Below are 18932 nucleotides of genomic sequence, written 5' to 3' on the forward strand. Positions count from 1 at the left end.
GTATTGGTCTAGGTGTATGTAGTAATTTTCCATTATGTTGAGTAAAGGATGACATCCTCGTATTAGCAAACAAGGGCCCTTTACTCAACATAATGGAAAATTACTACATACACCTAGACCAATACTTTAATGCCAGTCACAATCTCAATGAAATCTCAGAGAAACCCAACATACTCTTCGATCTATTTATCACCTTCCTCAGAAACAATAATGCAGCCAACCTAAACTCAATCCTAAATTTAATCAAAGGTACTTTTCCAAGACAATTACACTTTCTCCCGCACCCTTCAGTCCCACCTTAAGCCCTCTTCCTAAGCAATATTTCATTTCAATACAAGAACTTACTGATTTCCATGATTATAATTTTTACAACACCCCATTTATACTTTATTCTTTGTTAAAAACCTTTTAGTATGTATATTCCTTGTATTATTAACTATTACCATAATAACATCTCATTTCACTTGTTATTCTTTAAAATAACATTTTCTTAGGATTTCGCCAAAAGTGATCTTTGCTCCAATACGGCTGATGATGACCCCTAGATGGGTCGAAACTAGTACCGTGTAATTTATAATATTGTGAATATATTTTAGTATTGAAGAGGTGGAAACATTTTCGTTGTTGTTATTATTACTTATATATTATTCTCAGTTCAATACGGACCAAAAACATGGAACTCATAACCATTAATAAGTCCATCACTTAGTTACAGGATTTGTCATTATTGCAGTCCTCTGTTATTGGACAGCTGTTGCCTAGCAGCCATGTAATCTAAAAGCAGAGAAGAGTCTTGACTTGCACAAGCTTACAGGATGGGCCATGCTATTCGTATTGTGAAATCTAAAAAACACCATCAGTATGAGCTGGATTTCGAAGGCCTCAAAGAGATTCTCCTGCAGGACAACGTCCAGGATGCACATGTAATGCTTGTGTCCGTTGCCGGCACCTTCCGCCAGGGCAAATCTTTCCTTCTCAATTTTTTTCTGCGCTATTTGAACAGTGGTGGTCAATCTGATTGGATGGGGGATGAAAATGGTCCTCTGAAAGGATTTTCATGGCGTGGTGGTATGGACCGTGAAACCAGCGGCATTTTAATGTGGTCCCAGGCTTTTCCGCGTGAACTACCCGGCGGAGAGAAGGTGGTGGTGCTATTGATGGATACTCAGGGAGTGTTCGACACTGAGAGCACTCTGAAGGACGATGCCATTGTGTTTGCTCTGAGCACAATGACAAGCTCTTTCTTCATCTACAATATCCAAAATAATATTCAGGAAGATCATCTACAACATCTGCAGGTGTTTGCAGAATATGGAAAACTTGCACTCGAAGAAGGTTCCCACAAACCCTTCCAGAAGCTCTTATTTCTTGTGCGAGATTGGAGTTATCCTTACGATGCAGATTATGGATCTGCTGGGGGCAAATTTCTCCTGGAACGACGCATGAAAATTTCTAATACGCAACACCCTGAGCTTCAGCTTCTGAGGAAACACATTTCTTCTTGCTTCCAGGACATATCATGCTTCTTGCTCCCTCACCCCGGTCCTAAAGTTGCCACGGATCGCAGCTTCTCCGGCAAATTGTCCGATATTGATTGGGAGTTTAAGGAACATCTCAGAGTTTTAGTTCCCTTGGTGTTGTCGGTGAGGAACACAACTGTGAAGGAAATAGGTGGACAAAAAGTGAAGGCTAAAGATCTGCTGCACTATTTCCAGAGCTACATGAAGGCGCTTTCTGGTAATGAAATACCAGAGCCAAAAACATTATTCTTTGCCACTGTAGAGGCCAACAACCTTGCAGCTCTGTCTGATGCCATAGATTTCTACAAAAAAGAGATGAGCAAACTGTGTGGAGGAACTCGAGCCTTCATCACCCCCGAGCAGTTGAACGAGAACCACTCTCGGCTCAAGACAGCTGCTGTGCAACAGTTCGTCTCTGCGCCAAAGATGGGAGGAGCAGAATACTCCAAGAAATATCATGCAAAGCTCGAGTCAGATATAGACGAAATGTTTCAACAATACAAACTCCTGAACCAAAGGAAGGGTATAGGTAGAATTGTGCAGATTCCAGTTGTGTACATTACCATTGCCGTAGTTGCATACATTATGTCTGGCATTCTGCAGACCTTCTTTTTCCCGGCTGGAGCTTTCGTGATGCATGGAATTACATATATTGCCCTTGGGATAATCATTCTGTGGTTGATTATTCAGCACTTTGACATCTTTAGAGGCCTGGGAGAAATCATTGAAACTGTGGCAGATACCATGTGGATGGATGTCATCTTCCGATCTTGAAGGTGCCAAGATTTTAGTGTCCCTTTGCCAAAAATCGGAGGAATCAGAACTCTTTTGCAAGGTAAAACTTCCCTGTAACCTCTCAATTTTGGACATGAGGGCCAAATACTAAATGATCCGACTGTTGCTTATAGTCGTAAAACTACATTTATTAAGGTTGCAGTCGTAAAGATTTAAAATACTTTCATTAGTGCAAGTATAGTCTTGGAGTACGGTTGTGGACAAGCAGCTAATACCCCAGCATACAATGGTAGACAGCATGAGAATATTCTGCTATAAATTCATGAAGTTCAAAATTCTACATTTAATAGATCTCAGGTACGATTCTCAGTTCTGCCATAAACTTCAGAATGTCAGGAAGGTTCGTAGGTGCTAAAAAAGGGTGCACACAGCTCATCTGTATTTGGGGTGTGCCACCATGGGACAAAGACACGAATTTACATGGGTCATTTCATTTTTTCCATCACAGACAGTATGAAGTCGGAGAGTTCTTGTGTGGCTTATATGCCTTCTACACTCTTCAAAAGATGCCGCTCCATAGCTGACTATAATCTCCTTAGTTCAGACATTTTTGTTTTAGACTGTTAAGCTGTTCTGTGTGCAATAGAACTGTGGCTTCAGTTTATTCACTTCACTGTTGAGAGTGAGCTGTTTGCTGTTTTCCAAGGTTATGAATTTCATGTTTGGTTCCGTATTGAATTAAGATTACATATAATTTAATTAACAAAGTTTTATTCCACCCACTCAATAAATAAATAAATAAATACATACATACATACATACATACATACATACATACATACATACATACATACATACATTATCATTATAGACTGTTATGCCTTTCAGCGTTCAGTCTGCAAGCCTCTGTGAATTTACTAAACGTTGCCATAATCCTCGATTTGCAACTAGTGTTGTGGCCTCATTTAGTTCTATACCTCTTATCTTTAAATCGTTAGAAACCGAGTCTAACCATCATCGTCTTGGTTTCCCTCTACTTCTCTTACCCTCCATAGCAGAGTCCATTATTCTCCTAGGTAACCTATCCTCCTATATTCGCCTCACATCACCCCACCACCGAAGCCGGTTTATGCATACAACTTCATCCATCGAGTTCATTCCTAAATTAGCCTTTATCTCCTCATTCCAAGTACCCTCCTGCCATTGTTCCCACCTGTTTGTACCAGCAATCATTCTTGCTACTTTCATGTCTGTTACTTCTAACTTATGAGTAAGATATCCTGAGTCCACCCAGCTTTCGCTCCCGTAAAGCAAAGTTGGTCTGAAAACAGACCGATGTAAAGATAGTTTCGTCTGGGAGCTGGCTTTCTTTTTACAGAACACTGTTGATCGCTACTGCGAGCTCACTGCATTAGCTTTACTACAGCTTGATTCAATCTCACTTGCTATATTACTATCCTGGGAGAACACACAACCTAAATAATTGAAATTATCGACCTGTTCTAGCTTTGTATCACCAATCTGACATTCAATTCTGTTGAATTTCTTACCTACAACATCAATTTAGTCTAGAGAAAGCATATGATATTAGACTGCAGGCTTTCGGCACAGTCTGCCATTAAGACCAAGTCGTCAGCATAGGCCAAACTGTTTACTACATTTCCACCTAACTGCATCCCTCCCTGCCATTTTATACCTTTCAGCAGATGATCCATGTAAACTACAAGCAGCAAAGGTGAAAGATTACAGCCTTGTCTAAACTCTGTAAGTACCCTGAACCAAGAACTCATTCTACCATCAATTCTCACTGAAGCCCAATTGTCAACATAAATGCCTTTCATTGATTTTAATAATCTACCTTTAATTCCATAGTCCCCCAGTATAGTGAACATCTTTTCCCTTGGTATCTGTCATATGCTTTCTCTAGATCTACAAAACATAAACACACCTGCCTATTTCTCTCGTAGTATTTTTCAATTACCTGGCACATACTGAAAATCTGATCCTGACAGCCTCTCTGTAGTCTGAAACCACACTGGTTTTCATCCATCTTCCTCTCAATGACTGATCGCACCCTCCCTTCCAAGATGCCAGTGAATACTTTGCCTGGTATACTAATCAATGAGAAACCTCGATAGTTGTTTCAATCCTTCCTGGTCCCTTGCTTATAGATAGGTGCAATTGCTGCTTTTGTCCAATCTGAAGGTACCTTATCAACACTCCACGCTAATTTTACTACTCTATGAACCCATTTCAGCCCTGCCTTCCCACTATACTTCACCATTTCTGGTCCAATTTCATCTGTTCCTGCTGCCTTATGAAAATGGAGTTTATTTACCATCCTTTCCACTTCCTCAAGCATAATTTCACCAACATCATTTTCCTCCTCCCCATGAGCTTGGCTATTCGCAACACCACCAGGATGATTTCCTTTTAGATTGAGATGGTGTTTAAAACATTCCCTCCACCTCTCCAGTGATTCCCTGGGGATCTATTATGAGTTCACCCGAATTACTCAAAACACTGTTCATTAGATTTTTCCCTCCCTTCCTAAGATTCTTTATTACTGTCTAGAAAGGTTTCCGTGCTGCTTGACCTAGCATTTCCAGGTTATTACCAGAATCTTCCCATGACTTTTTTTTGGATTCAACAACTATTTGTTTCGCTCTGTTTCTTTCATCTACGTACAAAATACCTGTCTGCCTCGGCCCTTGTTTGGAGCCCTTTCTGATAAGCTTTCTTTTTACGTTTACAGGCTGCTCTCACTTCATCATTCCACCAAGATGTTCGCCTTTTCCCATCTTTAAACACCGTTGTTCCTAGGCATTCCCTTGCTGTTTCTGCTATAGCATCCCTGTATGCCACCCATTCACTTTCTATATCCTGAACCTACTTCCTGTCTACTGTTCGAAACTTCTCACTAATCATGTCCATGTACTTCTGTCTAATTTCATCGTCCGGGAGATTTTCTACCCTTATTCGTTTGCAGACAGATTTCACTTTCTCTACCCTAGGCCTAGAGATACTTAGTTCACTACAGATCAGATAGTGGTATGTACCATCGAAAAATCCGCAACAAAACTCATATATTCCTAACAGATTTCCTGAATTCGAAGTCTGTTAGGATATAGTCATTACGGATCTGGTACCCCTAGCCTCCCATGTGTAGCGGTGAATAGCCTTATGCTTGAAGAATGTATTCGTAACAGCTAAACCCATACTAGCACAGAAGTCCATGAAATGCTTCCCATTCCCATTAGCTTCCATATCTTTCCCACATTTACCAATCACCCTTTCATATCCTTCAGTTCTGTTCTCAGCTCTCACTTTGAAATCGCCCATTAGCACTATTCTATCCTTGCTGCTGACCCTGACCATGATGTCGCTCAATGCTTCATAAAACTAGTCAACTTCATCCTCATCTGCACCCTCACATGGTGAATACATGGACACAATTCTTGTCCTAATTCCTCCAACTGACAAATCTACCCACATCATTCACTCATTTACGTGCCTTACTGAAACTATGTTGCGTGCAATGGTATTCCTGATAAAGAGCCCTACCCCAGACTCTGCCCTTCCCTTTCTAACACCCGTCAAGTACACTTTATAATCTCCTATCTCTTCGTCGTTTTCTCCCCTTACCCGAATATCACGTACTCCTAGCACATCCAGATGCATCCTCTTTGCTGACTCAGCCAGTCCTACCCCCATTAATATTGATCCCCATCGAATTCCATTTCGTTCTCCAAGTTGTTTCCAAGGAGTCTCTCACCTGTCCAATGGGAGTGGGACTCCATTACTCCCATAGGTCCGAGGCTTGCTTAAAATGTTCTGAGCTCGGTAAATTCATGAAGCAGGATGCTACCCTACTTGCACATAATCCAAGTGAGGATCTCTCCTCTAACGGGTTATGGACCACCGGTGAATTGTATACTCCTAGCCGCCTGAGCACAAGGAGGGCCATGACTCAAAATATGTCCGAGATGCCCACTCCCATTCCATAGCAACTGGTATCCCAACTCTCAGGACCACTTACTAGGCCACTCAGCTGTTGCCCATGGTTCACGAACTAGGACGTGACTACAGTAACCTACAAACATGAACCATACCCACTCAATACTTTACAATAATTGCAATGCCTATGTATGTATGCATTACAATGTGTTGTTGAGAAACTAGTTTTGACCCTGTGTGGGTCATCATCAGCCTAAATAAGGTACACTTTTATTTGTCGATATCCCGGAACAATATTCTGTTAATAAGATTGATAACATGAGCTGTGTGTGTATGATAATGTGCACATAAAATGGTGAAATGCATGAAATATTATGTGAGGTAAAATTGTATCGTACCGAGCTCGATAGGTGCAGTTGCTTAAGTGCAGCCAGTATCCAGTATTCGGGAGATCGTGGGTTCGAACCCCACTGTCGGCAGCCCTGAAGATGGTTTTCCGTGGTACTTTAATTAAGGCCATGGCCGCTTCCTTCCCACTCCTAGCCCCTTCCTGCCTCATCATCACCATAAGTCTTATCTGTGTCGGTGCGACGTGAAGCAAAACTTGTATCGTGGTACTGATCAATAGACCAAGTTTACATCTATTGCAGTGAGACGAGAAATATAGTACCACATTGACTTTTACAATAATGGTTGAAATTGTGGCCGTTGTTGAACAGCAGTGAACAGAAATCAGTGAAGCAACAGAAGTCCTTATGTAATGTTATGTAAATTGTGTCTTGTCATCGTTTCGGGTAAACAAAACCATTTAAAAAACTGAAGAATTTATGCAAAGCAAATTATTTTATGTAGCTTTCTTATTTAAAAATGATTACATATTTAGGCCTATGAAGAAATGGACTATGAAGAAGATTTATGTTCAAAGAGATCTGGGTATTTACATTTCCTGTTTTAAATTCAATTATTCTATAAATGATATAAGGGGATGTGGATTTTTATACATGACTTGTAAGGCAGGGTGTGCCACGTGTAAGTGGCCCTTTCCTGTCGTTTTGTAATATCCTCTAATATGCGGATTCAGCAGAAAGGATCATTCTAAAAGATCATTGTCATTGGCCAAAATACAAGTATTTTTATTGGCCAGTATATTAGGATTTTTAATTGGTGAAATGTGGCAATCTGGAGTGTTGCTATTGGTTATTTGTAATCACTCGATTTCCTGTTTGTGGCTCCTCTCGTGGGTGAGTTAATTTGTTCGCGTCTTTGAATTTGGATCACTACAATTATAAATGAACTGTGGATTAACTGATACTTGAGACAAAACCAAGGATGTGTAAAGGTCTTCTACTGGCCAAGGTAAGCGCTGTGTTATTGCCTTATGTTATTTTAATGCATTCTTGTGTTTCGGATTATTCCCACTTAATGTAACTTCAGTAATTATGTAGAATTTCATCTTGTGTGCCGGAGTTTCCTCTAGTTTTCCAGATTTTCCAAAGTAGAGCATTTGTATGACTTAGCTATTATGCTAGTCCGCAACGTGTGGTTTTTTCGGAGGCAGACCTTCTTTTCTAACTCTAGTTGTAATTGTAAGTAACTGTAACACTCTTTCTTGAGTAGCATAATTAATCTTTTGATTCTTTCGAGGTTGCCTCCTTTCATTCCGCCACGAACCTACTATGCTGGCGTTGCTGATACTCCCATGTGGCGCGTCCCAGGTCGCGGATAGGGGGGTCCTAACCGGCTTGCTGGCGGACTTGAGGGAAATAAAATACCTCTCATGGACCAAACACACAACCCCCTGTGGGTGGGGGACGCAGACGAAGAATACACCCATGGTATCCTCTGCCAGTCTTAAGAAGTGATTAAAAGGGGCGACCAAGGGATGATTGGATTAGAACCATGAAACTACTTGTGATTAGTACCACCACGCGGGGAACACCATGGGTCTCTATTACTTGCGCGTAGTACCACGATGTTAGGTACCAAATAGGTTTGTGATTAGTAGCAGGCAGGAGCACCGTGCGGTCAGGCTTTTAAGGTACCTGTCATTAGTAGCTCTATATGAGCGACACCGGGGTTCTGGCTTGCTTACGATTAGTATAAGGAACACCACTGGATAGTACGAGTCCCTGTGGTTAGTACACTTATGTGATGAAAACCATATGAATGCATTGCCTGTAAATGGCGCCGCTATGTGTAGAACACCATAGGTCTGTATTACATGTGCAAATTTTATAACCTGTAAGTAGTACCTGCTCAAGTACTGCTCATTTATTTTATGTGAAGCACTCTTTTATCTGTTCAACTTATCATTAAACCAAAGCATTTTTCCAGTGGAATGGAAGAAAGGATTTGTTAGTCCAGTTTTCAAAAATGGTGATAAAACTGACATAAAACAATATAGACCAGTTATAATTTCTTCTCATATTTCCAAAATTTTTGACTCAATAATTCTTGACAAAATCACACCTCTCTTTAGAAACATCTCATTGATGAGCATCATGGATTCTTTTCAGGACGATCAACCTGTTGCAATCTTCTTTTATTCTATCAGTTCCTCTTGGATGCAATAGAGAACCACTCCCAAGTGGACTGCATTTATACAGACTTCTCAAAAGCTTTTGACACTGTCGACCACGATATCTTGCTGCAACAACTTACAGGCTACGGAATTAATGGGCCTCTCCTCTCATGGTTTGAATCGTATCTTAAAAATCGCCTTCAGATTGTTAAAATAAGGAATCATTTTTCTGCACCTATTATTGTTACCAGTGGAGTTCCGCAAGGGTCTCACCTTGTGCCCTTACTTTTTACTCTCTACATAAATGACATTAAAAATATACTTAAGAATTATGAATTGCTTTTGTTTGCTGACGATGCAAAAATTTTTATGCAAATTAATTGTCCACTTGATTGTTCAAAACTTCAAGAAGATTTACATCATCTGGAAAAGTATTGCATTCAAAATGGGTTGAAACTTAATTATGAGAAATGTAAAATAATATCGTTTTTTTAAAACAAGAAGAAAATATCATTTCAGTACAAATTTAGTAATAACAACATTCTAACTCCTGTTTCACAAGTTAATGACCTTGGTGTTTTATTCAGTTATAACCTATTGTGTAGTGAACATATTGAAAATATTTGTACGAAAGCATTTCAAAGATTTGGTTGCATTACTAGATATTCTAGAGAATTTTCAAACTTAGCTACCTATCGATTGCTGTATGTGTCTATAGTACGCCCTATAATAGAATACTGTACTCCTGTTTGGAACCCTTCTCATCAGACCTCTATCCATAGATTAGATTCAGTACAACATAAATTTCTTTAGAGCAGGATTCTCATATGATAATGTTGATTATACATCCTTACAACAGTCCTTAAATATGCATAGCCTGTCACAACGCCGTGAATTATTGGATACACTCTTCATTTTTAAATTGCTTCATTCCTTGGGGTGAATTGTCCACAACTCCTTGCAAAAATTAACGTACATGTACCAGACAGACGCACAAGGTTCAAGAATACATTGTCTACAAATTGGCATACTACGCATTCAATGGGCCAATTGAACGAATGTCAAGATCTCTAAACAAACTCGATATTGCTATATTTAACTGCTCATTGTCAAAATTGAGAAATCACTTACATAATCTCCAAATTTGACTATTACTTTCCTGTGATTACCTGTAATATAACCTGTGTATATATCTGTACATATTTTTCTACTTACACTCCATTGAACTTTCTTTTTAGTGTGTTTTGTTTTGTTTATTCTTCTCTACTGTTATGTAAAATTGTATTACCGTTAATAAAGTATTAATTAATTAGTACCATAATGTGTGGAATACCACGAGTCTACTTTTGATTAGTACCGCACCATGACAAATACCATGGTTCTACTTACCAGGCGATAAGTACCATTATGAGTGGCCGATAAGCTATATTTTGGACCTCTTTAGCTTGCAAGCATCACCGATTCAGTATTGACCTATAGAAGCAGTCCCTTGTTTAATATTATTATTGTTTTCTGTCAGTTTCTGAGACTGAGGTATTGCGGGTCGGCTCACCTGGCTGTTTTAAATTCATATCCATCTGTTCATTTTTCGTCCTCACGCCTTGAATTCTGGTCAGTGGAGGATTTTGGATTTTATTTTTTCATTGCATTTCGTCTCATTTTATACCATCAGGGGCCGATGACCTAGATGTTAGGCCCTTTAAAACAACAAGCATCATCATCATCATCATCCCTTTCATTCAGTAAATTTAACTTTAATGTGAACCTCTATATCAAAGTTTGTTCATGACCGAAAAGCTTAATTGTTTCCCTTACACATCTTTGGTTTTGTGTCTCAAGTATCAGTTAATCTGCAGTTCATTTATTTGTTCATTTATAATTGTATGTTCATTTTCTCAATAATTATTTGTCTGTTGGGTGTATTATTGTAAGTCTTTTCTCCCCCATAACGTCATACGTTCCCATGAACCTCATAGGGCTCCCACACGTTCCACAATCCTGTCTTAGTTGTAATTATTAGGCCTATAAGTTCCCCAGTGTAAAATTTGATGTTGCATATTGAAAGTTTTCAGTCACGTTTCAGTGTTCTGATGTGTATTCACCGCCACTGCATAATTTTACTATTTCTTTATTCCCATTTTATGTCAATATTCAATATTCAACATTATTATTAATGATATTTTCTTATTCTTATTATATATATAATTCGCTGGGGCCATCAAGGACCACATTAAGTCTTGTTGCATTTGACACTGAATTTGGCCTTCTTTAGAGCCCAAATTTCCCTCATTCTTTGTGAGTGGGCCTGCTTACGCTCCTCTGTCCAAGGGGCACCGTGTCTTCTCTTCGGTTGCTCGTCTTGGTTTAGCCCGTTCGTCAATATTTTCTTGCGGAAGAGATCTCTGTTAAGGGCGTCTTACCGAGCTCGATAGCTGCAGTCGCTTAAGTGCGGCCAGTATCCAATATTCGGGAGATAGTAGGTTCGAACCCCACTGTCGGCAGCCCTGAAAATGGTTTTCCGTGGTTTCCCATTTTCACACCAGGCAAATGCTGGGGCTGTACCTTAATTAAGGCCACGGCCGCTTCCTTCCCACTCCTAGCCCTTCCCTGTCCCACTGTCGCCATAAGACCTATCTAAGTCGGTGCGACGTAAAGCAAAAAAAAAAAAAAAAAAAAAAAAAGGGCGTCTTCAGCTGAGATATGTAGCATTTGAAGGTCTTCTTTGGTATTTCTAAACCAGGGAATTGTGGTTTTGGGGTTTGAATCAAAAAAGTGAAAGATTTCTTTAGTTAACTTTCTTCCGTCCATTCTTTTCAGATGACCGTAAAATCGTGCCTGTCTTTTTCTGATTGTGTCGGTAATTTTCTCTGTTTTGCTGTAGACTTCCTTGTTGGATCTCTTTTGATGGACTCCATTTCTGTACTTTGATCCCAAGATTCCTCTCACAATTTTGCGTTCTCTTTTCTCCAGTTCTTCAAGGAATCCTTTGTTGGCATTTAGAGACAGGGTTTCGGCTGCATATCGAACTACTGGCTTCAGAACTGTTTCATAGTGACGTATCTTGGTGTTTTGGGAAAGGCATTTTTTGTTGTAGATTGTGCGGGATGTTTGGTAGGCTATTTCCAGTTTGCGTACTTGCTCCTGAAGTGCTTCTTTGTCCAGTCCATTTTTCATGATGATCTCACCCAGGTATTTGAATTTGTCTACTCGGGTGATGTCCCCGTATTTTGTATGGAGTTTTGGTGGAGCCTTTTTGATGTTAGTCATTACTTCTGTTTTCTCAAACAATATCTGCAAACCAGTTTGTTCAGCAATTTCCTTTAAAATTTCAACTTGAGCTCTAGCGGTTTCTATGTCGGTTGAGAGAACAGCAATATCATCGGCAAATGCTAAGCAGTCTGTTGCGATCCCCTTGGATTTAGTTCCTATTCTCAATGGACTGTAGTTGGTTTCCTGTAATCTCACCCGCCAGGTTCTGATGATCTTTTCAAGAACACAGTTGAAGAGTATCGGGGATAGCCCATCACCTTGTCGGACTCCTGTTTTGATGTCAAAGGAATGCGAGAGACATCCGTGGAACTTCACCTTGGATTTTGTATCGGTCAGGGTGGCTCTAATTAATGCCAGCAGTTTCAAATCAACTCCAAATTCATTTAAGATGTTTAGCAGGACTTCCTGGTCAATGGAGTCGTACGCTTTCTTAAAGTCCACAAAAACGGACACATACTGCTTGGACCTTAGTGTACAATATCTGATGATCGTTTTGAGATTTTGGATCTGTTCAGCTGTTGATTGACCTTTTCTGAACCCTCCTTGGTATTCACCTATTTGATGTTCGACTTGTGCTTCCAAACGCTCCAGGATGGCAAGTGATAGAATTTTGTAAGTCACGGGTAGCAAAGATATTCCTCTGTAGTTGTTGATGTTCTTCATGCTGCCTTTTTTGTGTTATGGATGGATCAAAGCTATTTTCCAATCTTAGGGTAGGGTCTCCTTCTTCCAAATTTCTTCTATTTGCTTTTGCAAGATATCAAGTGATTTCTCTGGGGCATATTTCCATAGTTCTGCTACTACTGAGTCTTCCCCTGGCGCTTTGTTATTTTTGAGACGGGCAATGTGGCGCTTGATTTCATCTCTGTCGGGTGGTCTGGAGTCTGGGTACCTGAGTAAGGGTTCCTTGGTTTCAATGGGGCTTTGCAGTTTAGAGCAATTAAGTAAATTCTTGAAGTAGTCTGCCAGAATGCTGCAATTTTCTTCATTTGACGTCGCCAGTGAGCCGTCCTTTCGCTCAAAGCATAGAGATGGTGGTTTATAGCCAGTGAGTTTGCGTTTGAAGGCTCTGTAGTACTCTCTGCTTTCATTCTTCCTAAAGTTTTGTTCTATCTTTTCAATGAGAGATTTTTCGTATTTACGTTTCTCAGTTCTGAACACCCTAGCTGCTTGGGCACGTTGGGTTTTGTAGGTCACCCAATCATTTTCTGATTTCGTAGAGTAGTACTGTTTCCACGCATTGAGTCTTTCTTGGAGGACTGATTCGCAGGTACCATTCCACCAGGCATGCTTTTTGCTTCTCTTGATTTCTGCAACGTCTTTGGCGGCCTCAACAAGGAGACGTTTGGTGTTGTTAAAGTCACAGTCATTTGGTCTAGCCTTCTCCTGGAACTCCTCGACCCTTTGCCGAAGTTTATTATTGTCTAAGCGTGTGATCTCTTTGGTTGTCTTCCTTGTGTTTGCGGGAATTGGTTTGAATTTGATAAGAGACATATAATGATCTGAGGCCACATTGATGCCTTTCTTTACCTTGACATTCATAATCTCAGGGCTGTTTCTCCTGGAGATTGCAACATGATCAATTTGGAACTCTCCGAGAGCTTGGACGGGAGAACGCCAAGTCATTTGCTTTCTGGGTAGATGGCAAAAGTGGGTCGACATGACCTGCAGGTTGTGATTTTCGCAAATGGACACCAGTCTTTTGCCGTTGGGATTGGTTTTTTGTGAGCAGGGTAATTTCCTATAACTTTCTTGTACTTCTGTTCACGACCTAGTTGGGCATTGAAGTCACCCAAAAGAAGCTTGACATGGTGTTTGGGGATTTTGTTTAATTTTTCATCCAGTAGGTCCCGGAAATTATCAACTTCGTCTGGATCAGACTTGTTCTTATCGTTTGTAGGAGCATGTGCGTTAACTAGGGCGTAGGTTTTGTTCGCGCATATAATTGTGAGTATAGACAATCGGTCATTCACAGGTTCGAAATTTGCAACCGATTTAAGGATCTTCGTTCTAACAGCAAACGCGGTTCCAAGCATCACAGCTCCATTGAGGATTCCTCTTTGCGCTTTGCTCTTGAAAAATCGGTAGCCTTCGGATTCGAAAATCTCTTCATCTGGGTACCTTGTTTCCTGTAGGGCCATTATGAATATCTGATTTTCGTGAAGAGCTTTGGTGAGGGTTTTCAGCTTGCCAGTTTGTGTAAGTGAATTTATGTTGAAAGTTGCTAGAAAGGTTTTAGATTTTGGCCTGAGTTTTTGACTCTTCGGGGTACACCGAGATGCTCCGACTCGTCTCTTGCATGATGTCGAGTCTCCCCCAGAATCCGAACGAGACTCGGGCGCCGTGACGTTCACGATGAGGGATTTATCCGAAGATGTACCCCCTGGGGTATGTTTCTTGAAATGTTGTGCCATCATGCTTTTTGACTTGACTTTGCTTTGGACGGGTACCCATCCTTTTACAACTAGGGTTGTTAGCCCTAGAGGTTGCCTCAAGCTGTTTTCTGGCTTCTGGTCATTTACCAGTCTTCGCCGTAACCCTGGCAAGGGACCAGTTTTTTTTTCACGGTGGTATTTTATTTCCCTACTACCCTCTGACTCTGCTGGCGGCAGAGCCAGCGAGCTTTCCCAATTCCAATGGGACGCGCCCGATGGAGGTAACCGGTAAATCCCCACACGGGTATTCTTATTATTATATTTATTATTTTCATGTGTAGGCGTAATTGTCCGATTGTGGTTACATTTGGTAGTAGGGCGTGGTTATGGAAGGAAAAAGGATTTACAATGATCATTCTCAGCTAACTTTTCTAAAATTAATTTTAAATCTTAAGTTTGAATATAGGTTTAAGTGTTACATGTGTATTCTTAATCCCTATTTATTTATTTCTCATGATTCTTGCATGAGTTCATCTCACCATGTGTTTTTTGTGCGGCATTGTGCAGTTTATGTTGCTGTGTTTCACCTTGTAATTAACGGTTGAGAGAAATGGTGTGTCACTATTTGTAACAAGTTTTTTTTTCGTTCCATTAATTTTAATTAATTTTCTTGTGTGGCAAGGTTTCACTTGACCACGTGTTTTGTAGTAAAGTGATATCTTCACATTTCATGTGCCGTGTTCTTGTTCCAAAAGTCTCCTTTGATAAATTTTGATATGTTTGATTATGTCAAGTTTTCTTTGATACCGTATGTGTGTTTTGGATCTTAACATCTGAGCGATTGTTTGTTGTATTAAACTACGTTGTGATATCGTGCTAAGTACTGTATTTCCGTGTCTGAATTCATGTTTATCTCTGAAACAGTTGAAGTTTATTGAAAACAGCTGAGCGTTTGATCCACTGTGAAGTGTATACACCCTACATCCTAAGTTATCACATGTCGCATTTTGCTTGTTTTCCTTCTAGACCACGTAAATTATAGTGCGAATTGTCAAAAGTGATCAGTGTGTTTTGGTCGAGTTTTAGCATGATGTCTCATTATGTTTTCACAAGTTTCTGGATTCGTAAATTTTCGGCAACAATTTTGAGGTTAAAGTTCGTAACTTCTCATCGATCTCTTTGAGTGCCTTTCTGTTTGTTAATTTGGTGTTGTAGTAAATTATTTTAAAAATTTTGTCCCTTAATGCTTATTGTATTTTATTTGGCAGTATTCCACGTGTGTGATCTTTTAAATTATTTTGGTGTCGTGTTTTAGCTTGGTATGTATTTAAATTTCCGGTCATGTGGTGTTGTTTTTGGTCTGTTGCTGCGTTTGGGTTCATTTCTGACTAGGTATGGGACTATTTTGGGGACAGTTCCCGGCGAACTGCTAAATTTGAAAGTTTCCTAGTTTGTGTTGTGCTTTTCCAGCGTGTGTCTGCTTCCTTTTCACATATATTTATTTACCCGTATGTTTCTATACTTCTTAGGATGGGCACTACATTGATGGTGATAGTCTTGTAGGGTGAAACGTGCTCACCATATTCATAGACCAGCTAGGCTGAGGCCCGTTGTGGGCAAATTTGACGGGTTACGGATCTGCACTTGTGCTAGTGACATGTTTGAAACCTAGTGTATCTGATATGAGAATCCTTGTAATCTTTTTCTTGGTATTAGGTGCCTAGATGGAAAATGGTGTCCCTTGTTATTGTAGAATGATTACTAGGAAGATTTTCTGCAAATGTTCATTTCGGTGTCCTTTTGCTGAGCTATAAATTGTTGTTAAATTCACAGTAGGTCTGCGGGTTATCAAGATTTTCATTTCTGTTATTTTAAATTTGTCACTAGTGGAATTTTGAAGGTATCGCGATTTAGCTAAGCCAGTCAGTTAATTTTCCTCCTTGTTTTGTCTTGTTTGATTTTATCAGTTATAAATTTCTTGCATTACGGGTTTGTGTCTTCAAAATTTATGTACTCGATTTGCAGAAGTATGGGATTCTCTAGACTGAGTACGGTTCAAAATTTGGGCAGCCATGCCGTGTCTGTCCTACCATTTTTGTGAATAATTGTGTGTTTGTCGTGGGTGCTTGGAAAGGCACTTACGTGTGTGTACTGAGACTTAGGGCTTAAGGTGCTGGGAGGCCATTCCTCTCCTGGGAGTACGATATTGGCCCTAAGAGTCTCATTGTCGTGTGATAAGTTCAAGTGTACTTGAGGTCATGTTCTGATGTTCTGTCCTTTTTCTATTGTGAGTATTACTTGATGCGTCATTGCACGGGTATTTTTGTGAGTGTATGTGTACTGTGTTCTTGTGATGTGAGATGGAGTCAGTATTGAGGTCGTTTTTGCCTTTTACCATTGGCTGGTTATGCTGATTCAGGGATCGTCGCACTTGTGTTTGGTGGTTTGATAATGTCTGTCAGAGGACAGATAAGCTTGGTGGTCTTGTGTGTCATGCTGTTATCTGGTAATTTGTGGTATGAAGGTTGTATTTGTACCTTTTTATTTCTTATATCTGCGAGTTAGATTTCTGTAGGTGCGTTCTTGAATTATTTTCATTGTTTCGTTTGGGGTTTTCTGATTTTGATTTGGTGTTCTTGGATTAATTGCACCTTAATTTGAATGGTGTGACACTTAATACGTAATGTGAGATATCTGTGTTAAAAGTTTGAGTACATGACATGGTAAATGAATAGTGACTTACTAACCTCAATTCATTGAAGGTGGTTGCAACCCAACATAATTAAAGTACTTGTTTCTCTGTTTCCAGTTTTCTTGCAATATTCTAAAATTTTCCTTGTATTTGTTTTGGTCCTTTCTTAATGTAGCGTGATTAAGATTGGACACGATAACTTAATTTAGTAGTTATAAGGGATTTTGTTATAAATAAAATTTTGTTTTGGGGGTAAACATCCGGCCGGATACATTGGCAATTTTGTAGGTTACTTAAGAATATTAGTAGTAATAAGCATGGTCGCTGTGACCATGTGATGTATAATTTAATGTAATGCATTTTAGGGGTAAGATTAGAATTTTATTCATATGCTTAGTAAGGGATTTTTGTAAAAGTTTTGGCTACTAGAGTAAACTCCAGAAGATTTTTAACGTCCCTTTTCCTTTTGAAATCTTAAATAGTGCTTGCCTGGTGGGGGGGCTGAGGAATCCCTCTGTTACTGTGGGAGGGAACTTCCCTAAGGAACTTTGTAGAGTCACCGGTTTGGTGCTCATGATTTACTTAAAGAAGAAAAAACAGAAAATCCACCTTTCAGCCCGTCATAATTTTTAAAAGCTCTTCTGGATGGTCAGACGATGGCATTTCTGATGTCATCTGTTTTCGGCTGCCGATTGGTTTCTGTTGCAGTAGCTGTGATACTATGATCCTTCTTCAAATGATGGTGCCTGTTTGGAGGCTGTTATATGCCTGTTGGTCACTAAGATCCGACGATGGAGTAGGCTGGTGTTCTTACGAGTGGCAGTTGGCAGTATGGCACCACATTCCCTGTCTGTTAAAAGTCAGTTCACAGCTCGAGTGAGCTGAAAAGAAGCTTCGCTGGTGACCTCAGTGGGACTGAACGTGTGTGGAGGTCGTTGACATCGGCCGCGGTCAGGATCTTCATTAATCAGCGATACCGGTGGTCGCCTGGTGTCTCTATGACCTGTATGGACGTTCCTGAAGTGAACGAAGTGTTCTAGTGTCAAGTGTTGGATAGGATGTGTGGTCATAACCCCCTCAGTAAAAGTTAAAAAATAATTGTTTCGAGTGTTGCTCGAGTTTAAAGGGGGGAGGGGGGAGATGTGGCCGTTGTTGAACAGGAGTGAACAAAAATCAGTGAAGCAACAGAAGTCCTTATGTAATGTTATGTAAATTGTGTCATTTTGGGTAAACAAAACCATTTAAAAACCTGAAGAATTTATGCAAAGTAAATTATTTTATGTAGCTTTCTTATTTAAAAATGATTACATATTTAGGCCTATGAAGAAATGGACTATGAAGAAGATTTATGTTCAAAGAGATCTGGGTATTTACATTTCCTGTTTTAAATTCAATTATTCTATAAATGATATAAGGGCATGTGTATTTTTATACATGACTTGACATGACGTGTAAGTGGCCCTTTCCTGTTGTTTTGTAATATCCGCTAATATGCAAATTCAGCAGAAAGGATCATTCTAGAAGATCATTGTCATTGGCCAAAATACAAGTGTTTTTATTGGCCTGTATATTAGGATTTTTAATTGGTGAATGTGGCAAACTGGTGTGTTGCTATTGGTTATTTGTAATCACTCGATGTCCTGTTTGTGGCCCCTCACGTGGGTGAGTTAATTTGTCCGCGTCTTTGAATTTGGATCACTACAGCGGGCGGACGCGTTTTGCGTCCATCCTGCAATGGGTCTTCTGCCGGCCAAGGTAAGCACTATGTTGTTGCCTTATGTTATTTAAATGCATTCTGTGTTTCGGACTATTCTCACTTAATGTAACTTCAGTAATTATGTAGAATTTCATCCTCTAGTTTT

At 39.9% G+C, this 18932-nt stretch overlaps 2 protein-coding genes across 2 annotated transcripts in view; both read left to right on the forward strand.

Annotated features, from left to right (window-relative positions):
* The window catches only part of LOC136883505 (probable methylmalonate-semialdehyde/malonate-semialdehyde dehydrogenase [acylating], mitochondrial), a 459660-nt gene that overhangs the window by 122420 nt on the left and 318308 nt on the right, over nt 1-18932 (forward strand). The gene's annotated exons all lie outside the window — the stretch shown is intronic.
* Nucleotides 816-2294, forward strand: LOC136883408 (atlastin-like). Its single transcript, XM_067155678.2, has one exon. It carries the CDS (start codon nt 816-818, stop codon nt 2292-2294), a length of 1479 nt encoding a protein of 492 aa, XP_067011779.1.

The sequence above is a fragment of the Anabrus simplex genome, chromosome 11 (assembly GCF_040414725.1).
Source record: "Anabrus simplex isolate iqAnaSimp1 chromosome 11, ASM4041472v1, whole genome shotgun sequence".
In the NCBI taxonomy this organism is placed as follows: Eukaryota; Metazoa; Arthropoda; class Insecta; order Orthoptera; family Tettigoniidae; genus Anabrus; species Anabrus simplex.